The sequence below is a fragment of the Toxorhynchites rutilus genome, chromosome 3 (assembly GCF_029784135.1).
Source record: "Toxorhynchites rutilus septentrionalis strain SRP chromosome 3, ASM2978413v1, whole genome shotgun sequence".
In the NCBI taxonomy this organism is placed as follows: Eukaryota; Metazoa; Arthropoda; class Insecta; order Diptera; family Culicidae; genus Toxorhynchites; species Toxorhynchites rutilus.
This window is the reverse complement of record NC_073746.1, coordinates 81,780,519-81,798,574: the sequence shown is the minus strand read 5'-3', so window position 1 is coordinate 81,798,574 and position 18,056 is coordinate 81,780,519. Positions and strand designations below refer to the sequence as shown.

Below are 18,056 nucleotides of genomic sequence, written 5' to 3'. Positions count from 1 at the left end.
GACATTGACCTACATTCTGTCAGGTTTTTATTCTTTCTCATCGCCATTATCGTGCATCAAGCTCACCTGTAGCTTCGGTAAATCCATTGAACTGTGGCAGTAATTTAATTTACCAATAGCCGATCACCTTAATTGCATTTACTAAAAATAAATCCACTCACATCTAGCCGCCATCATCGAAATAGCCATTGTGTGCTTTATTGTTTTATTATTACTTTTTTTTTTTGCTTCGTACGGTAATTGTCGTGGCACTATAGTAAAACCTATTAGCTGGATTTGATTGGTCCCACACTCTGTGTCTCCACATTCATGCACCGTTTAATCACAGAATCGCTTCAATCCTATTATTAAAACCCCACCCTAGTCACCAGTACCATCTGAACGTAATAAAATATATAATTTAAAGTAGTTTTGAAACATTTCAATCCTGTGTTGATGAGGACCGTTGAGTACCTCATCGGTGAGTGAAACGATGTCAGCTTATGTTGTGTTTTTCTTTTTCTTTTTCTCTTTTCTTCTGGTTCTTCGTTTGTTCGCCAAAAAATCAAAATCAACAAACATCACATCAACCATAGTGACGTAGAATCCTCCGATCTGTCTAGTAGTGATTCCGAAGATCTGTTAGATGAAATAGTTATAGCGTCAGCCCGTATCGACGATCCCGCCCATTATGACCCACTGAGCTCGCCGATACATTACTGTGACAATAACGTTCAGTCGGACGATAACAGCAATAGTAACACAATCATTCGTATAGATTCGATCGAGTCCCAGGGCTCGACGTCGTCGTCCGGTGGCTCGATACAGCTGCAGCAGTTGAATCCCTCGTCAGCGTACAAAAACTCGAAATCACGTCGCATGGAGTACAGCCGTCGCGGAATGATTCTTGGGCTCAGCAATCCTTCGCAAGATTCCGCCATTGGTTCTATGACCGATGGCGAGTCCTCCCGGGCGTCCAGCTTTAAGTTGAGCAGCTTCGCCTCGATGAACTCTCCCATCGACGAAGGAGTCGAAGATCTGTTGGCGGAAGGCGCGACGGGGTCAATCGCGGCCACGACGGCCGGATTAAAATACATAGATTCGGCAGGTTCATCGCCGTGTCACGAGCATCACGCCAGTACATCACCTCGAGATACTCACCCGGGTTCGTCAATATCGCGTGATATATCTCCAAATCATTCAGGTCGCTACCTGGAGCCTCCGAAGTTAGTTATAAACAATCATTCATCATCTACCACCAATTCCACACTCTGCTACACTTCATCGCCACTCCGTAAATGTGCCACAACGGAAGTATTTTCGCAAAAATACAGGGTATCTTCCTTCGAAGACATGTCCTACTCGTCCCGTGTAGCCAACAGATCGATCAGAAACAGCAGTCGGAAAATTTTCCGTTCGTTCGAAGAGGAGCGACGGATTGATTCCGCCTTCATGCCCATCGTTACCAGCTGTTCTAGCATGGCAAACCGACTGAACCAACAACAGCAGATGCAACAAACGAAGCAGCGCCAACAGCCGGTCGCCCAGCTGCATCACCAGCTATCACTCCCACCGACGTTGACGTCAACGTCTCCGAAACATCTCGTTACTCCAGCGCAGTACAATCAACTGGCGAAGAAGAAAAATGCTTCGTTCCAAAATCTACAGAGTATAGCGTCCCCACGCGACAAGTTATGCCACTGGCGAAATAAGCTCATCAAATCCAATGAATGTTTGTTTGAAACTTCGTTCAACATGTCTCCTTCGTCGACGACTCTGAGCGAAGTAGATAGACTGCTAAGTCACGGTAATTCAACACAAGAACTTCCAACGACATCCGCGGCAGCTGCCAGAGCTGAGGCTGACCGATTTATACTCACACCTGAGCCGATTGTAATGAATCCGCAGAGAACCCGAGCCGACCGTCAACAGCTGTTCAGCTTAGCCAAGTTCAAACACAGCACCATCCTAGATAGCATCTCACTGGAAGATTTTTCCGAAGAAGATCGAAGGGACTTGCTGCAGACTACGAGCAGTATATCCAACAGTTCAACGAAAGACTGCTCGTCGGATGACCGAACCGAAATCGAGGTACACCGGTTAGAAAACTCATCCACGAACGATACAAGTGACCACGACAGCAGCAGTATAACGGATACGCTCCTTCAATCGCCTAGTCACAATCCGAACCAACGACGCTTCAGCAGCGGTAGCTGTAGCAATGCGTACGAGGTTCGCAGGTATCTGGACGACAACGCCACCAGTGACGGAGGTTTCGGCGGTGTGAACGAGGAGAAAACACCCCTGCTCGAGGGTATGGAACTGTCACCCATCTCGCCCACTGAATCGGAACAAATGTTGTGATAATATAATAGCTCGGTAAACTATTTTTTTATCGATTTAAACTCTATTCAACATGAGGTATTAGTCTAGGGATGATCAAATAGAAACAAATCTAATTTTAGCGAGTATTAACTTTAATAAATAACGATTGTTCCGTTCCAAACGCTACCGTAAATACGCAATTCACGATGAAATACAGGTCTTTTAGGAAAATTTTAGTAGATCTTTTTTTGCTGAAATCCAAATAGCTTCGCGAGACCTCAACGAATGTTCTCGACGGCATATGGTATCTCAAAGCGGAAGTTCGTATTATAATAGATCAACATTCAAAGATTTTCTAATCAAATTCATTAGATTCAAGATGAATTCAATGCGAGGATCTCTGACAACAAATACCATTCTGGGGAAATGGGCGGGGAAACGAACTTGATAATCGAGGCGGCTACAAAACGTACATCAAAGCAAGAATGTCAATCAACTACAGTAATCAGTATTCAAACAATAAATTAAACGATAAATTGAGGCTATCCTAAGAAACTAAGCATGTAGCAGTTTAAAACAATGGATCTTAAAAACGCACCGAAGCTGAATCCGGTGATCAAACATCTAAATAGTTTTCCATAATTCATAAATGGAGAAGAAAAAGATTAATAGGAACATGTAAGACAGATAGGATGACTTGTACACGAAAAATTGAATCGATTGTTCTAATTTTTGAAGTCTACATAGTGAAGCCACGTTTGTAATTTTATCCTAAAATTCATTACCAATATTGAGAGATTCCGAAAAAATTGAGAAAATTTTTAATTATCAGAGAAAATCGTCCTTCTAATTAATCTGATGTTTTGGGAGATTTAGAATAATAATTTATAGTGGATTGAGAGCCCAACATCGGAATACATCAAATGCTTACTGCGCTTACTTTCTTCCCCAAACGAATGAAAGAACGACAAATCGAACGTAGAACTAACAACAACAAAAACCTAAAGCCGTCCCAACAAGATCAATTACTTTATCGCTCCTAGTGTTTGTCTATCCACACGGATGCAAAGAAGATAATGATATTCTTGGCCACAATACATTCTATTGTGTAACGTTAGCAAGCAAGCGAAATAAAAGTACTAAACCACTATGCACATAAGTTGTTTGAAATTTATTTGCGAGCTTTTTCAGCAAACCTAAGGTACTTTTTTATGTAAACTTTCACGCGAGAAGTGATACAGTTGTACGCATCGTTTCTCCAAACACGATTTATATTAATATCAAAGGATGAAATGAGATTAGAAAATGTAAAATGAACAAAACAATATAGTGAAAAGTTTTAAAGATTTTAACATTCATCCAGACTAAATTAAACATGGAGGAAAAAGAATAATATGTATAAACTATAGACCATTAAACATATAGATATATCGACAACAAATTTCATTTTCGGGTCCAAACTACGTCAATAGTGAGTTTAATAAACTAACGAAACCTGTATAAACAAAAACAAAAAAGTGAACACCTATAATTGCATTACTTTGCCTTCATGAAACGTATAATAGAGCCATCTCATCTTACTGAAAATAACAGAAAGATATTCATTCGATCCAGAGGAGACACAATATGAAATAATGTAATCCATAAGATGCAAACAATAAGCTGGGAAACTGTCTACCGCTCACTGAACCTTCATTTGATCGTGTGACGTCCGCTATTACGCCTTGATATCGCTCCCAAGATTAGCGTCTGGATGAATTATTCTTGATCAACGTCTCAATTTGTTCATCATCAATGACGACATAAACTTTTTAATCTCATAAGATGGCAATGAATTAAAATGTTATGTAGAGTACCGTGCAAAACTTCTTTGTCGACTGTGTTGTTGTCGAACGCCTAACAGTTGAAGTTGATTTGACAATTCTCGAATTTAATAATAATGATTCTGGTGACAACTCTATGACCCAACCATTTTTTTCCAGCGTTTAGTTTCCGACCTTATCAGTGTTGAAAATTGGTAAATCACGATGCATTTCGAATTCATTAATGTCTGATGACATTTGTACCCTCAATAAACGGATTAGTCTCTTGTAGAAAGGCTTAATATCATGCTGGCCATGAGAGCATAAGAATTCATAAGGAAGAAATCGTTTATATCTCTTATATCTCGAGGAATGAAATACGAAAAAGATTATCCAGTCAAACAGAGATATTCTACTGTACCTTCATAGAAAAATATCAAAATTATGTCTCTTCATTTTCTGATAACGATTTTTGATCACTTAACTATGCTTAAATGTCCTGTTTGGTTGCGAAATTCTGATCGCAGACAGATTTTTCGAACGACGTATCAGTATTTCGATCCCCGTATTTTATTGCGACTCTATGAATATCATCACCACAAGAACAGCGTTGAAACTTTCACCAGCGAAAGAGGAATACTTTATGAACAAACTGCTGTCAAAAAAAATCTTGTAGCGATCGCTGTGCGTGCCACTACAAAAAAATAAATTTAAATTTTTCATCAAGTACACCATTTATTTTATTGAAAAAAGTGCAAGATCTTACACAGTAGATTCTAAATAGTACGTTTACAGTGAAAAACTTTTCAACTTGTTACCTTTTCAACTAATTTCAACAGAATTTTCTGCCGGCGCTCTGAAATCGTGGTTTTTTTACATACAAATGACTCCCAAATTAATATCGTACATTTTTAGAAGCCGGAAAAAATTGGACTATTGCCAGATACCTTTTGAATGTTTTGGATAAGGAAAATATTGAAATAACATTCCAAGTGCAGCAAAAAAAATATTTTATAGTTGTCAGCCCCGTACAAGGGATGAATCCATCACTTTGTCTAAACTTCCTGGTCAGCTTAGACAAACATCCGGTCAGTTCAACGCTCTTGAACAGCAGTAGACGTGGTAATAGGATATGGAACAGAAGTACGATGGTTTTAGCCAGCGGCGTAGTGAGGGTAGAAAACGCCACCGGAGCCCAAAAAGTGCCACTTTTGTCGAATTTTCACTAGTTTTGAGATTGTAATATTTTGAGAAAACTTTGAGCAGTTCCTTCGAGCTTCGCTTATTCTCTAGTCAAATATTTGCCCTGTGTGCTTTAGCTGAAGCAAAATAATCCACAATTGCATCTAAATCAAGGTCTGCTAGCGATTCTTTCTCGATCGAAAGAATGGCCAAGTCATTGAGTCGGTCTTGGTTCATTTTATAACGCAGATAATTTTTAATCAGTTTAATCTTGCTGAACATGGTTGCCACATATACATACTATTCTGTACAGATTTTTCAACAAATTTCAGATACAGAATTACAGATTTTCAGTAAAGATATAGAATTTACGGATTTTTTTCGAAATTCAGTTTTAAATATTAAATTTGTTACAGTACATACATAGATACCTTGATTTATAAAAATGCTGAACCCATGCAACGAGATGGCTTTCGCTGGAGGCAGTTATTAAGCGAAATCTAGAGCGAATTGAAAAGCATAAACTATTATTTTCGTTCCAAGTTAAGTTTGACCATTATCAATCAGCCAATCGTATATTAACTCATTGAAACGATCCTATGACTAAACCGATTATGCTGTTTCTAAACTTTGTTCTCTTGTTCTCCTTCAATCATAAAGTTCTCAATTTTGCTAACTTTATAATTAAGCAAAAATGTTATTGTTGATCATGTTGGGTAACTTATGTATGGAGAGCTACGTGCAACGATTCGCTGGTGCTGACCTTGATGTGAAATGTTTTGAAGACTTTCTGGAGAAGCCTGAGGATGTTTACGTTAGTATCGATGCAGAAGAAGCATACAAAGGATTGGATGCAGCTTGGGAACTGATCCTCCAAACGATTTGTCGTGAATAATACATTGATCTCGTGAAACAGATTTAAAGCGATTTGAGTTCTGCAATCCGGTTATCAAAATAGTGACCAAAGCCAATTTCCTCAATTCGTTGAAGCAGGTAATATTTAGACAAGGCTTGTATAAGGAATTCAGGCTACTCAAGATGAATCTTATGAGGCAAAAATTGAGTGACTCAGATATAACTTGGTCCCAGCTGATGGATGCCAAAAGGCGTGATGAGAAATTTTTGTATCCACTGATAAGGTCGTTCGAAAGACACTGTTTTACAACATTCATCAATCGTTTGGCATCCACAATTATAGACTCTATTTTGAAAGCGAAGAACTATGGATGAAAGTGACGAAAAATTAGAAGGCAAAGTCCAACAAAACCATGTACAAACATCATACAATTCAGAGGATTATGAGAAACCCTTTCAATGTTTTTTTTTTATATTGATACGACTTCAACTACCCATAAATAAGGAGATTAAATTCAAAATGCAAATAAACCTGTATTTTAATTTTTTCCCTCAATTTTTTGATACAGATTTTTTATTCAGATTTTTCTGCTAAAAATACAGATATACAGTTTTTCAGAAATTTGTACAGAATTAAATGTGGCAACCCTGTTGCTGAAATTGCGTTCGCACGATACAGATGGAATCGTCAGGAAAATTCGTAGCGCCGTCTCGACGTTACGATAAACTACTAGCTCCTTCATCTTCGTCTTGAACGTCGTTAAATATACTAATTTCATTGATGATACAAGTTCCCTGTACCAACGTCTGAAGATTACTTCCGTCCGTAATTTGGCGCAGCCTGTTTCAAACGATCCATCCTCATAGGCAATGGCGTCGAGTGGACCCAGCAAACATTAAGTCGTATGAATAGCTATAATTGGAGGCGATATACATACAACCAAGACACATTTGTATGATATATGATGCAGATAACTAGCATATACACACAAAAGTGGAGGCGATATACGTATATGCCATATTTTGTATGCATATAAAGCCGTATATAACGATATGCGATGCTTTTTGGACTGATATGCGATTTGATCCGACAACGTTACCACTCAATCCATCGATGACATGGAAAATCGTGTTTTTGCATTTTATGCGATTTTAGATATATATGATCGATATTTTGATTGATATTTTATGCGATTGTGATTTGATACGAAATTATATGTGACTTATCATGTGCAAAGTAATACGATTTAATGTTTGCTGTGGAGCTTTCGCACCCTCTCTCTCTTTGCTAAAGGGCGAACACGAAATTATTGCGACACCGAAAATGTCATGCCAATTTTCTTATAATGTTTAGAATCAAACCAAAATTTTAGGGTAGTTTTATACATATATTTACTTCAAAAATCAAAAGAAAAGTTAATCGATGGAGCCTTGAGTGTCAAATTGAACGCATTTTCGCTTGATGTCCTCCATCAAAGTCTTTACAGTGTCATACGGTACCAGTTTCTCAGTTTTTTTTCCATTTTCTTAACATGTCCTTCTCGTCTTTGACTGTCTTCTTGCTCTTCCGAAGTTCCCGCTTCATTATTGTCCAGTACTGCTCCACCGGACACAGCTCCGGACAGTTTGGCGGGTTCATGTCCTTTGGAACAAAATGGACAGAATTGGCCTCATACCACTTCAGGACACTTTTAGAATAGTGGCATGATGCCAAATCTGGCCAAAATAGCGGAGCTTCGTCGTGCTGCTGCAAGAACGGCAAAAGGCGCTTCTCGAGGCACTCAGATTTGTAGATCTCGCCATTTACTGTGCCCTTTGTAACGAAAGGCTCACTCCTCAGTCCGCAAGAGCATATGGCCTACCAAACGCCATACTTCGACATTTTCTTTTTCTTAAATTTGTCGTCCACATCGAACTTGCTCTTGCCGGTGAAAAACTCCAACCCCGGAATTTGCTTAAAATCGGCTTTTATATACGTTTCGTCGTCCATCACACAGCAGCCATATTTTGTCAGCATCTTCTCGTAGAGCTTCCGTGTTGCCGCTCATCACGGTTTGGGAAGTTCTGTACCTTGTATGTATGTAGTCCAGCTCTCTTCTTTGCATTCTGGCAGTAGCTCTGCGACATGCCGATCTTTTTAGCCAAATCACGGCTTGAGACGTTGGAATTTGCTTTAATCATCCGCTTCACTTTCCCTCCGTCTTTTTGTTCTCCGGTTCCGGTTTTCTTCCAGCTCCTTTGCCGCGGTCCAGCGTCAACCGCTCCTAGAACCGCTTCAACACTCTGGAGACGGTTGAATGGTGAATGTTCAACATTTTTCCCAACTGCCGGTGCGACAGGTCAGGAAATTCCAGGTGTTTGGAAAGAATTTGTTCTCTCGACTCGCGTTGGTTTACCTCCATTTTCGTTGAATCGAAAAACACGACTTCGAGTTTGACAGCATGTAGACAATACACATCAATGAGAAAGTGTGCAAAATTTGGTTGATTTTTACCCAATGGTAGAAAAGTTATGCCCTGTTGAATTTGTCGCAATAATTTCGTGTTCGCCCTTTATCTGTATATGGTATATGCCGAATGGTGAAGTATGTGTTAATGTAGGAAGGAAGGAAGGTTTTGTATTATAGAGACTTTAAACTTTTTCAGTTCATTCGTCTCTAGCCTTGAGAAAGGCTAGGCTACTCCAGCACTACACCTCCACCCTCTTGCCTTGAGAAAGGCACTCGATCCCTCGCCGTCCAGCTCGTCCAGCAACGATGTTGTCCAGCCGGTGTCCACGCAACGAATGTTAATGTAGGAGTGTTTCTACACTCCTTAAATCGTGTACCTGGAGGCGGTCCGCATCCCCGCACCCCCAGTCGAAGCCACTGCTTATAAATGTTTGTCCGTTCCCCGTTATCGATGAAAAATCTATAATAATCTTTATATCCGCTGTAGCTTCTTCACTCTTTTCCAACTGCAATATTATTTTCTCGAATAAAGAGATAACTCCAATCGAAAATTATCTCCATTCGTTAGAGGGGCTGTAGATTTTCCGTAAAATTCTTAGTTGAATACACCTTTCTTTTGCGTGCTGAATGGCATGATTAAATGCTTACTTCTTCATCTCCTCGAATGATGCACGTAAGGCTTTAAGAAGTTTACTTGACACGTCGAAGGTCATGCCTTTTGATTGTAACGACTCATTCACTTCATCCATACTATTTAGGATTATATCCCAAAGTTCCACAAGACAACAAAAAAAATTAACACGGTCACGCCGGCGCTTGTTCCTCGTTCATGTTCCTCGTCATCTGGCGTCACTCCGGAATCATGGTTCGTTTTATAGCAGCATCCTTGTGGTTAGTTGAAAAAATAGATGGCAATATGTTTGCCAATGCCTGTCAACCCCAAATACACTGTTTGACACTGCCTTGTAAATTCACTTTATTGCGCCTTTGGTTAAGCAAAAATTAAAACAATATTTCTAGAGCAGCAAAAAAATGGTTTTATATAGCCTAACAAAGAAAAATATAAAATATGAATTTTTCATCAAATATACCATATAAAATTTTATTGGAAAAAAATTGATCTGCATGATCTCACACAGTAGATCCAAAATAGAACACTCACAGTTTAAAAATTTATCAACTTGTTGCATTTTCAACGAATTTCAACAGAATTTTCTGCCGGCACCACAAAATCGCGGTTATTTTACATAAAAATGATTCCCAAATTGATATCGTACATTTTTAGTTGTCCTAATAAAATTGGAGTATTGCCAGATACCTTTAGAAGTCTTTGGTTAAACAAAATATTGAAATAATATTCCAAGTGCGGCGAATAAAATATGAATATAGTTGTCAATCCGCGTTGACGGCATTGAGCTTCGTTTACAAGTTTAGGGGAGCGTCAAATAATGAATAATAAAAATATTTTTTTTTTTATAAAATTATGAATGAAGTTTAACTTTTCTGTATCAAATTAGTATTCTATTCAAGTGAAACACACCTTTTTTGAAGGTGGTGAAAAAACTCAAACGAATTTTTATTATAATGAAAAGATTCAGTAACAATGTTGGAAATGTATAGCCATATAGTTGAATAAAAGTCAGAAATACGTGCTTCAAGTAACTATATTAGGGGGTCTCCGTAGCCACATTGGTTACGCGTTCGCTTAGTAAGCGATCGATCGTGAGTTCAAAACTCAGGGCCCTCATTGACCATCTTTGTGTTGTTACAGAATAGCTACGTCCACGCAACAATCATCAGCGATGGAGATCGATCCACGGTCGAAATAAGATCGATTCATCCATACAACTGCTCTGCTCTGCAAGACACATCGGGCTGCTGTTCTATAAATAACTCAACAATGATCAATCCAACTGTCTCCGCTGTCCGGTCTAACTGGATAATGGAAGAACAGAACGAAAACTCTTACGCCTATATGGCAACTGTGTAAATGTGTACCATATGCAATGGTATAGAAGGGAATACTCTAACGCCGAAAACATGGCAACTGTGTAATGTGCTAATTATAGATATGATAAACATGTGACATGTACACGATTGAAATTCGGCTCTGTTACAGCCAAGATGCTAATAAGCCTGAAATAAACAAAAGGGATAAAAAAAAAAGTAACTATATCTCCTTTGACATCATACATAGAATAACGCCCGCATATATGCAATATTCAAATAATGCACGTGGACCACATCAAGACGGGTCTATGGTACTAGGTGAGGCCGTTTCGTCACTAAGTTGGTTAGGGGAGCGGTTTATGAAAACAGTACGGAAGAAAGCAGAAGGGGAATTATTTGCTTGTAGCGTGAAAGAGACAGACTGATCACGAGCGAGCTTCGGCACCAGCGTATTGTGTTTTGTTTACAAACAAAACACAGTAGACTTCCAAGATGGCTGAAAAGTGGTTTTTGCAAATTGACCCACCTTAGGATATACTTCTAGGCGCCTTGGACCACATAAGTTGAACGAATACTGAACATGAATTGTTCCAAAATTCCTTTCAGCTGGGAGAACCAACTATAACTTCCTAGGAGTTGAGATAACCAAAAAAACAAATACAATCTGTTTATTCCAACAGAATGAACAAACAGATTAAGCGGTCGACAGTTTCCCAAAGCTATTCAAGTAGCAAAATTCCACATATTACGAGCTTGATATTTTAGAAGAAGAACAAGAACCCCTATCCCGCAACCAACGAAAATAATCGATGCCAAATTTAAAAAGTTCCGAAACAAAAAAAAATAATTATGAGAGTGTTAAGCCCAATTGTTACAAAAGAAAAAAAAACTTGCAATGATTATCATCTGAACGAGAAAGAAAATATTTTCCGACAAAAAGAAGCATCCGACGAATCATTTAAAATTTTAGGAAACACAGATTTCATTCTAACTTGTAAATCATATCAACAAGCAAAATAGCAATAATAAAATGGAAAATCTTTAAAACCAATGCGTGATATGTGTGTTTTCTTACTGCATCCGAATGCCATATATTTTTATATTACGGCGGTAGGTTTTCACTAGAGATGAAACGGATATCCGGCAACTATTCGGCATCCGGCCTATCCGGCCAATATTTGCTCTCCAGACAGATACCGGATAGTGACTTACTAGGCCTGATCACAAACATCACTGCCTCGCACGCTTTCACGTCACTTACACTTCAGCTCGTCTTTTTGTATCTGTGAAGCATTCATATATTTACTGTACAGGTTCCTCAATGTAGTCGGTATAAACCTACAGTGAAATCACCCGGCACAGGGAATAAATATTGAGTATGACTTACCGGCTCGACAGTTGTCTGTTGTGAGAGGAAATGATGCCCAATGTATGGCTAACTAGTGTTGCCAGTATATAATATCCACATCACTGTTATACCGTCAACTGCGAGGGATAGGACGTTGTGTTGTTCACGCACCTCACATCTTCCTTCTCCCTTATTCTTTTTATGTTATTTTATTTTTTTTGTGTCATGATTTGTAATTTCAATTTGTTTTAATTTCTTCAATCAACGCTATAGAATACTTGAAATAGTGTAAACGGATTAAAAAAATGTACTGCTGCTTGCATTTTATCTGATTACTATCCCAACGGTCTATACTGATCTGCATACCCAGCAAACATTAAATCGCATAACAAGAGTATATATAACATCATATGCCCTAAAATTTGGTTGGCATATAATGCGCCTAACTGGCATATGCATGCAAAAGTGGCGGCCATATACATACATGGCAAATGCTTACCGAATTTGTTTGGATGAATATGCAACTTTGACCGGCTATAATAGCGACTTTTGCCATACTCATATACGATTTATTACAGACATAGGAAAAAAAACAAATGGCGCAAAATATTTTCATGAAATGTTTATTATAGCCTCACGAATCGCCATTTTTTATATGCGTATTTATGTTTGTAGAAATAATAATTGTTTGATTGACTTGTGTTGGGAGTGGAATATGAATGTTTGAAATGGCACAGATTGATGTTTGGTGAAAACTGCTCCGATGTGGGTTCGAACTCCGGTCGTCTGGATTATCATCCACCAGCTATCTCGCGCGGCTATCTGAAATTTAATTCAACAGCGGTTAATACTTTCGAGTGCATCAGCATTTCATTGACACTTCAATATGATGTAATATGTTCTTTATTAGGATCAAATATGATTCACTGTTTCATGATTTTCTTCAGCATGCAACACGATTCATTACAGTACTGAATCGATTTAAATTATACGCTTATACGACACATAAACTGCATCAGCGTAATATACGCATATGATGCGGCTTAAATATATTTTACGACAATGTGCATCATAAAATTGATGTTTATTATACCGAATTGCGACTTAATTTGATAATGGTATTTAAAATCGAGTTTTTACATTTAATGCGATTTCAAATATACACGATACATACTTTGATTGATATTATATGCGATTATGATTTATTCGGATTTCTTGTAAGACTTGGCACGTGCAAAATTATACGATTTAATGTTTGCTGGGTACTCTATCTATTCTTACCATTTGCGTAACACTTGTAAAACGGTTTATAATTCAGAGAGGTGTTTTGTAACTAGCATGATTTTTTTTAAAGGAACGAAAAATGGCGGCGAATTCTCTGGGTGATATCCATAAATGCAGTTCGATAATGCTGACGTAATATTTTTACATCCAAATTGGATGTCTACTTGCGGGAATGGACTGCCTTGTTTTGTATACTTTGGCTAGTGCCTATATATACCAAGACGGGTCTATGGTACTAGGTGAGGCCGTTTCGTCACTAAGTTGGTTAGGGGAGCGGTATATGAAAACAGTACGGAAGAAAGCAGAAGGGGAATTATTTGCTTGTAGCGTGAAAGAGACAGACTGATCACGAGCGAGCTTCGGCACTAGCGTATTGTGTTTTGTTTACAAACAAAGCACAGTAGACTTCCAAGATGGCTGAAGAGTGGTTTTAGCAAGTTGGCCCACCTTAGGATATACTTCTAGGCGCCTTGATATATACCAGATGAAGCAATCATGTGGCATTCTCGAATTTATGTGAAAGAGAAGGAAGGATTTTGTAGAATTTCATTCTCACACAGTTCATCTCTCGTATCTCGCTCTCGCATGTGAAAATGCGAAAATAGCATACCCTAGCAATAACAAAACAAACAACTCCCGCTCGACAAACCGTAATCCTCTTCCTATTGAAGTAATGATGTTGCTTCACTTGTATATATAATCATGGGCTAGATCTAAGTAAGTACTGCACGCTCTCAATAGATATAAGCAAGTACTGTACGCACTCAATAACACGCAACTGTCAAATTTGTTCATTGCTTGTGTTTTTTTATTCTTTTCTTGTTCCTGTATCATCTAAATTTCCACAGAGTCAAATTATAAATACTCGCATACAGAAAAACCTACCAGGAAATGGCAACGAAAATATCCGTAGTTTCTCCATACGCTGCACACCGGAAACAAATATCCACGTTATTAACAGGAGAAGATACATACATTCAAACTATCTTAATAAGAAATGGAAACAGAATTGAAACCTTTCTTGGCGCAGGCATGTCAGTTGTGGATACATGATTTAAAAATATATATACTGCTCGCTAAAACCTCTACTTTAGGTTATCCAGCTGATTATCATTAATGAAACGGTGTACAATGCTCTCCACAATGTAACGTTCGGTGTCAAATCCGGAACTTCCCCTAGTTTCAGACTGTAACTCGACCATTACAGTGACTATGTGCTCCTCCACGGTCTAATAAGGGCGAAAACCTTTGGATTTTCCTTCCCGCATTACTTTCTCTGGAGAAAACCCTGATGATTGAGTTGGAAGCTAATATGCTATCAACCAAACTCGCATTATCTCTTCTGCAGCCATTCCAACTCGCCGACATTGGGTGGCTGCTCCGCCACCATTCTTTTGCTGAAGCGGTTGTCCCAACACGCAGCTTTCTTAGACGGTTGTCCCGACACGTCTCTTCCAAGCGGTTTCCCAACACTCGGTTTTCAGGCGGTTGTCCCGACACGCCACTTCCAAGCGGTTTCCCAACACGCAGTTTTCAGGCGGTTGTCCCGACGCGCCATTTTTCCAAGCGGTTGTCCCAACACGCCTATTTTTCAAGCGGTAATTCCAACACGCAGTACCTCTGGCGGTTGTCCCGACGCGCCATTTATTTTCACAGACGGTTGTCCCAACACGCCATATTTTTAGAATTTCTTTTCTCTATGTCGGGTGATTTCACTGCATATTTAAATATCCGGCAGGATCGCCAATGTGAAGCATTCATATATTTACTGTACAGGTTCCTCAATGTAGTCGGTATAAACCTACAGTGAAATCACCCGACACAGGGAATAAATATTGAGTATGACTTACCGGCTCGACAGTTGTCTGTTGTGAGAGGAAATGATGCCCAATGTATGGCTAACTAGTGTTGCCAGTATATAATATCAACATCACTGTTATACCGTCAACTGCGAGGGATAGGACGTTGTGTTGTTCACGCACCTCACAGTATCTATCATCATTGTCACGGACAGTTGAGTGTAAAAATGAACTACGTGAAGTGAAAGTGTTCATTCCCGTTTATAAGAGACATGTTGGTTGCATTATGGGTGTTTGAACGTTGTGTCGGTTGCATAATTTCGGACGTTTGAACGTTATGTAGGTAAAATGAATACAGCAATATGAAATAATATTACATTTAATTAATCGCATATTTTAGAATGACAAGTTTGCGATTATACCTTGAAGATTAGTTTGCAGAATCAAATGCTGGCTCAAAAATGAGGAGGAACACTTGGTTGCTCGGGAATAATTTAGTTGTTGAACTAGAGATAAAACATGAGTATTATGTTTAATAATCGAAATCTCGCATACTCTTGTACTTAGCTCTGTCTTACTCGTTTGAATAGTGGGAAATATTTAGAATCATTTTTTATGATCCGTTTCTACAATTTTGATGAATAATATTATCTTCTATATCTCAGAAAAAACCCGAATTTATCCACCTCACGATTAGTATAATCTGAGCTACTCCCATATGGGATTCTGAAGTTTAATCCTCTTATCCTTCCCATTCTCGTGTAATTTGATATACGGGACATGTGGTTTGATTTAATTATTTAAACAGAAACTGTGTTGAATATTCTATGGAGGAAACTGTACATCCACTTCTACACTGTACGATGTCTTGAGAAGAAGAGAAGAGTACCACCGTGACAAAACCCGAACGCGAGCCGAACACTCGATCAACCCGAATAGCGAACAGACATACGTCCGAACACTACTGTCATAACATTACGAAAGGACTAAGGTATATATTACCAGGTGTGCCAGTCGCATAACTACGTCACAATACTTAACAAACTGGTCAGCAGCGTCGGTCAGAAGCATAATCCTCATAGAAAACATCTGATGGGTTTCAATTAATTTGATAAAAGCGGAAAGTGTTTCAGATTTTCTTTAGACGGATATCAAAATTATGGAAAAAAAACTAGAGTAGAATTTAAAAACAGTATCTTGTGAATGATTCGCAATGATAGACAAATTTTTTCCTTGTTTGAAACTTATTATCACTTTTTTAATATTTTATCATTCAAAGTATTTCTTCAAAACAATACCGTTGAAAATATCTATAACGTAAAAAATTATAACTATCGTCCTGATTCTGGTCTGGCCCGCCAATTGTGAATGTTTGAATTACAAAAAAAACTAGCTCTGCAATGTTGGAAAAACTTTACAGTTATTATTTTATATTTAAAATATCAACAAATCAATATTATACATAATCAATCATAATGATCGTATTCCATTGCCATTTTATTGTGTTGCAACTCTCTCTTAGTCTAATCCTAAGAATAGAAACAAAAAAAATCTGTCCATTCAGAACAATCGGAAGTAGACCTTCGCCATGTTTCAATTGGCCTACAGGAACTACATTTTTAATCTTTAATTACATCCCATAGCGCATTCACCGAATCCAAATAAACAAATTTACGTCCTCTGGATACGTCAGAATTTCGTTCTAAAAATGCCATCAGGCGGGTAAATTGCTGTTTGTTTATTTTTTGTTTCTTAAACAAGACAAGACAAGATTCAAAATGTTAGCAAAAAAGCTAAATAAATACGAAATTAAACATACTAAACATAATAGAAAAAAACAGAAAGTGGGTTATATCTATGGTATAACCGCAATGGTGACGTAGGACTATCGTTGATTCAGTGATCCTTTGTTTGAAGTTGAATCTGAATCCATTCTGAATGAATGAATAAATGAATATTTGGGGGACTTCGAAAACGAGAGCGTTACGTTGAAGGTACAAGGTTTTATGCATCCAATATTGAATACGAAAATATCCTACTGATGGGGAAGAATAATCTTCAGAAGCTATCCTGTTAATTGCGATTGATTGAAAAATCACAAAACCAAATGTATTTGGTCACAGTGTTACATGGATAGAAAACATTCAAATAAACTCTTTCACATGAATGTATTTTAAAATTCCCAGAGGAACTGGCAGATTATTTTCCGGATCTTTCTCGATGCTGAATGTGTGTGTGTAGCGGCTGCTTCGAGATCTTCCCGGGGAACCGTTTGTGGCATCACTCTCCTCCTGATGGATTCCCCTCTGGCCTAAGGTGCACAAACAGGCTCTTGGTGACACCGTTCATCCGCACTTTCATGATAAACGAAGAGCTTCACCACAACAGTGACAACATGCTCCAATCGCTGTTCAATTAGAACTGAGTGGATTCCCGAGCGGCGCTCGCTTATATACCGATTGGTGATTTCAATAGCATGTTTTGAAAGCAATTTTAAGACTTTTGAAAAAAGTTTTTGGATCAAAAAGTAACAAGTATAGAACGCGTAGACATTTTATCTTTCGAATGAAGTGTTTATTATACCATTTCGTTCAGTTGTTTAGGAGCTATTAACGCTCAAAATCTCGGTCTCCGGCGTAACGCTTTCGTTTTCGAAACTTTGATTTTACACCCCGGTATAGAAATGAAAGGCGTAGTCCTACGTCAAAATAATAATAGACATAATAGAAAAAAATAATTATTTCTCATTAATACGAGCTACATCATAACAAAACAGCTCATTCACATAACTCATACATAATTAAAAACAAGGTTTGTTTACTGAAATGCTCATAAATACTCTGAAAATCTCAGAAGATTCATCGCAAGATATTTGCTATACTGTGATAAAATTTTCTGCTGGGCTGTTTCCGTTTCAAGAACTTGGAACTCGGACCCAAAAAGGTTGAATTACAGCACAGTGAATGCGTATTTTTACGTGGATATTACGTAGATATTGAAATTATTTTTACTTGAAAAAGCAGGGATGTATAACTTTGTGAGATCATTAAATACGAACAAGATTCCTTCATTTTTTGTAAACT

The 18,056-nt window shown here is 38.2% G+C and overlaps 1 protein-coding gene across 7 annotated transcripts in view; it reads left to right on the top strand.

Annotated features, from left to right (window-relative positions):
* The window catches only part of LOC129779778 (uncharacterized), a 124,884-nt gene extending 113,312 nt beyond the window's left edge, over positions 1–11,572 (top strand). For all 7 annotated transcript variants that reach the window (XM_055787474.1, XM_055787476.1, XM_055787472.1 and 4 more), the window contains one exon: positions 576–11,572. In XM_055787474.1, coding sequence (XP_055643449.1) covers positions 576–2,343 — 1,768 coding nt within the window. In that variant the 3' untranslated portion in view covers positions 2,344–11,572. The remainder of the gene's footprint in view (positions 1–575) is intronic.
* Positions 11,573–18,056: the final 6,484 nt, after the last annotated feature.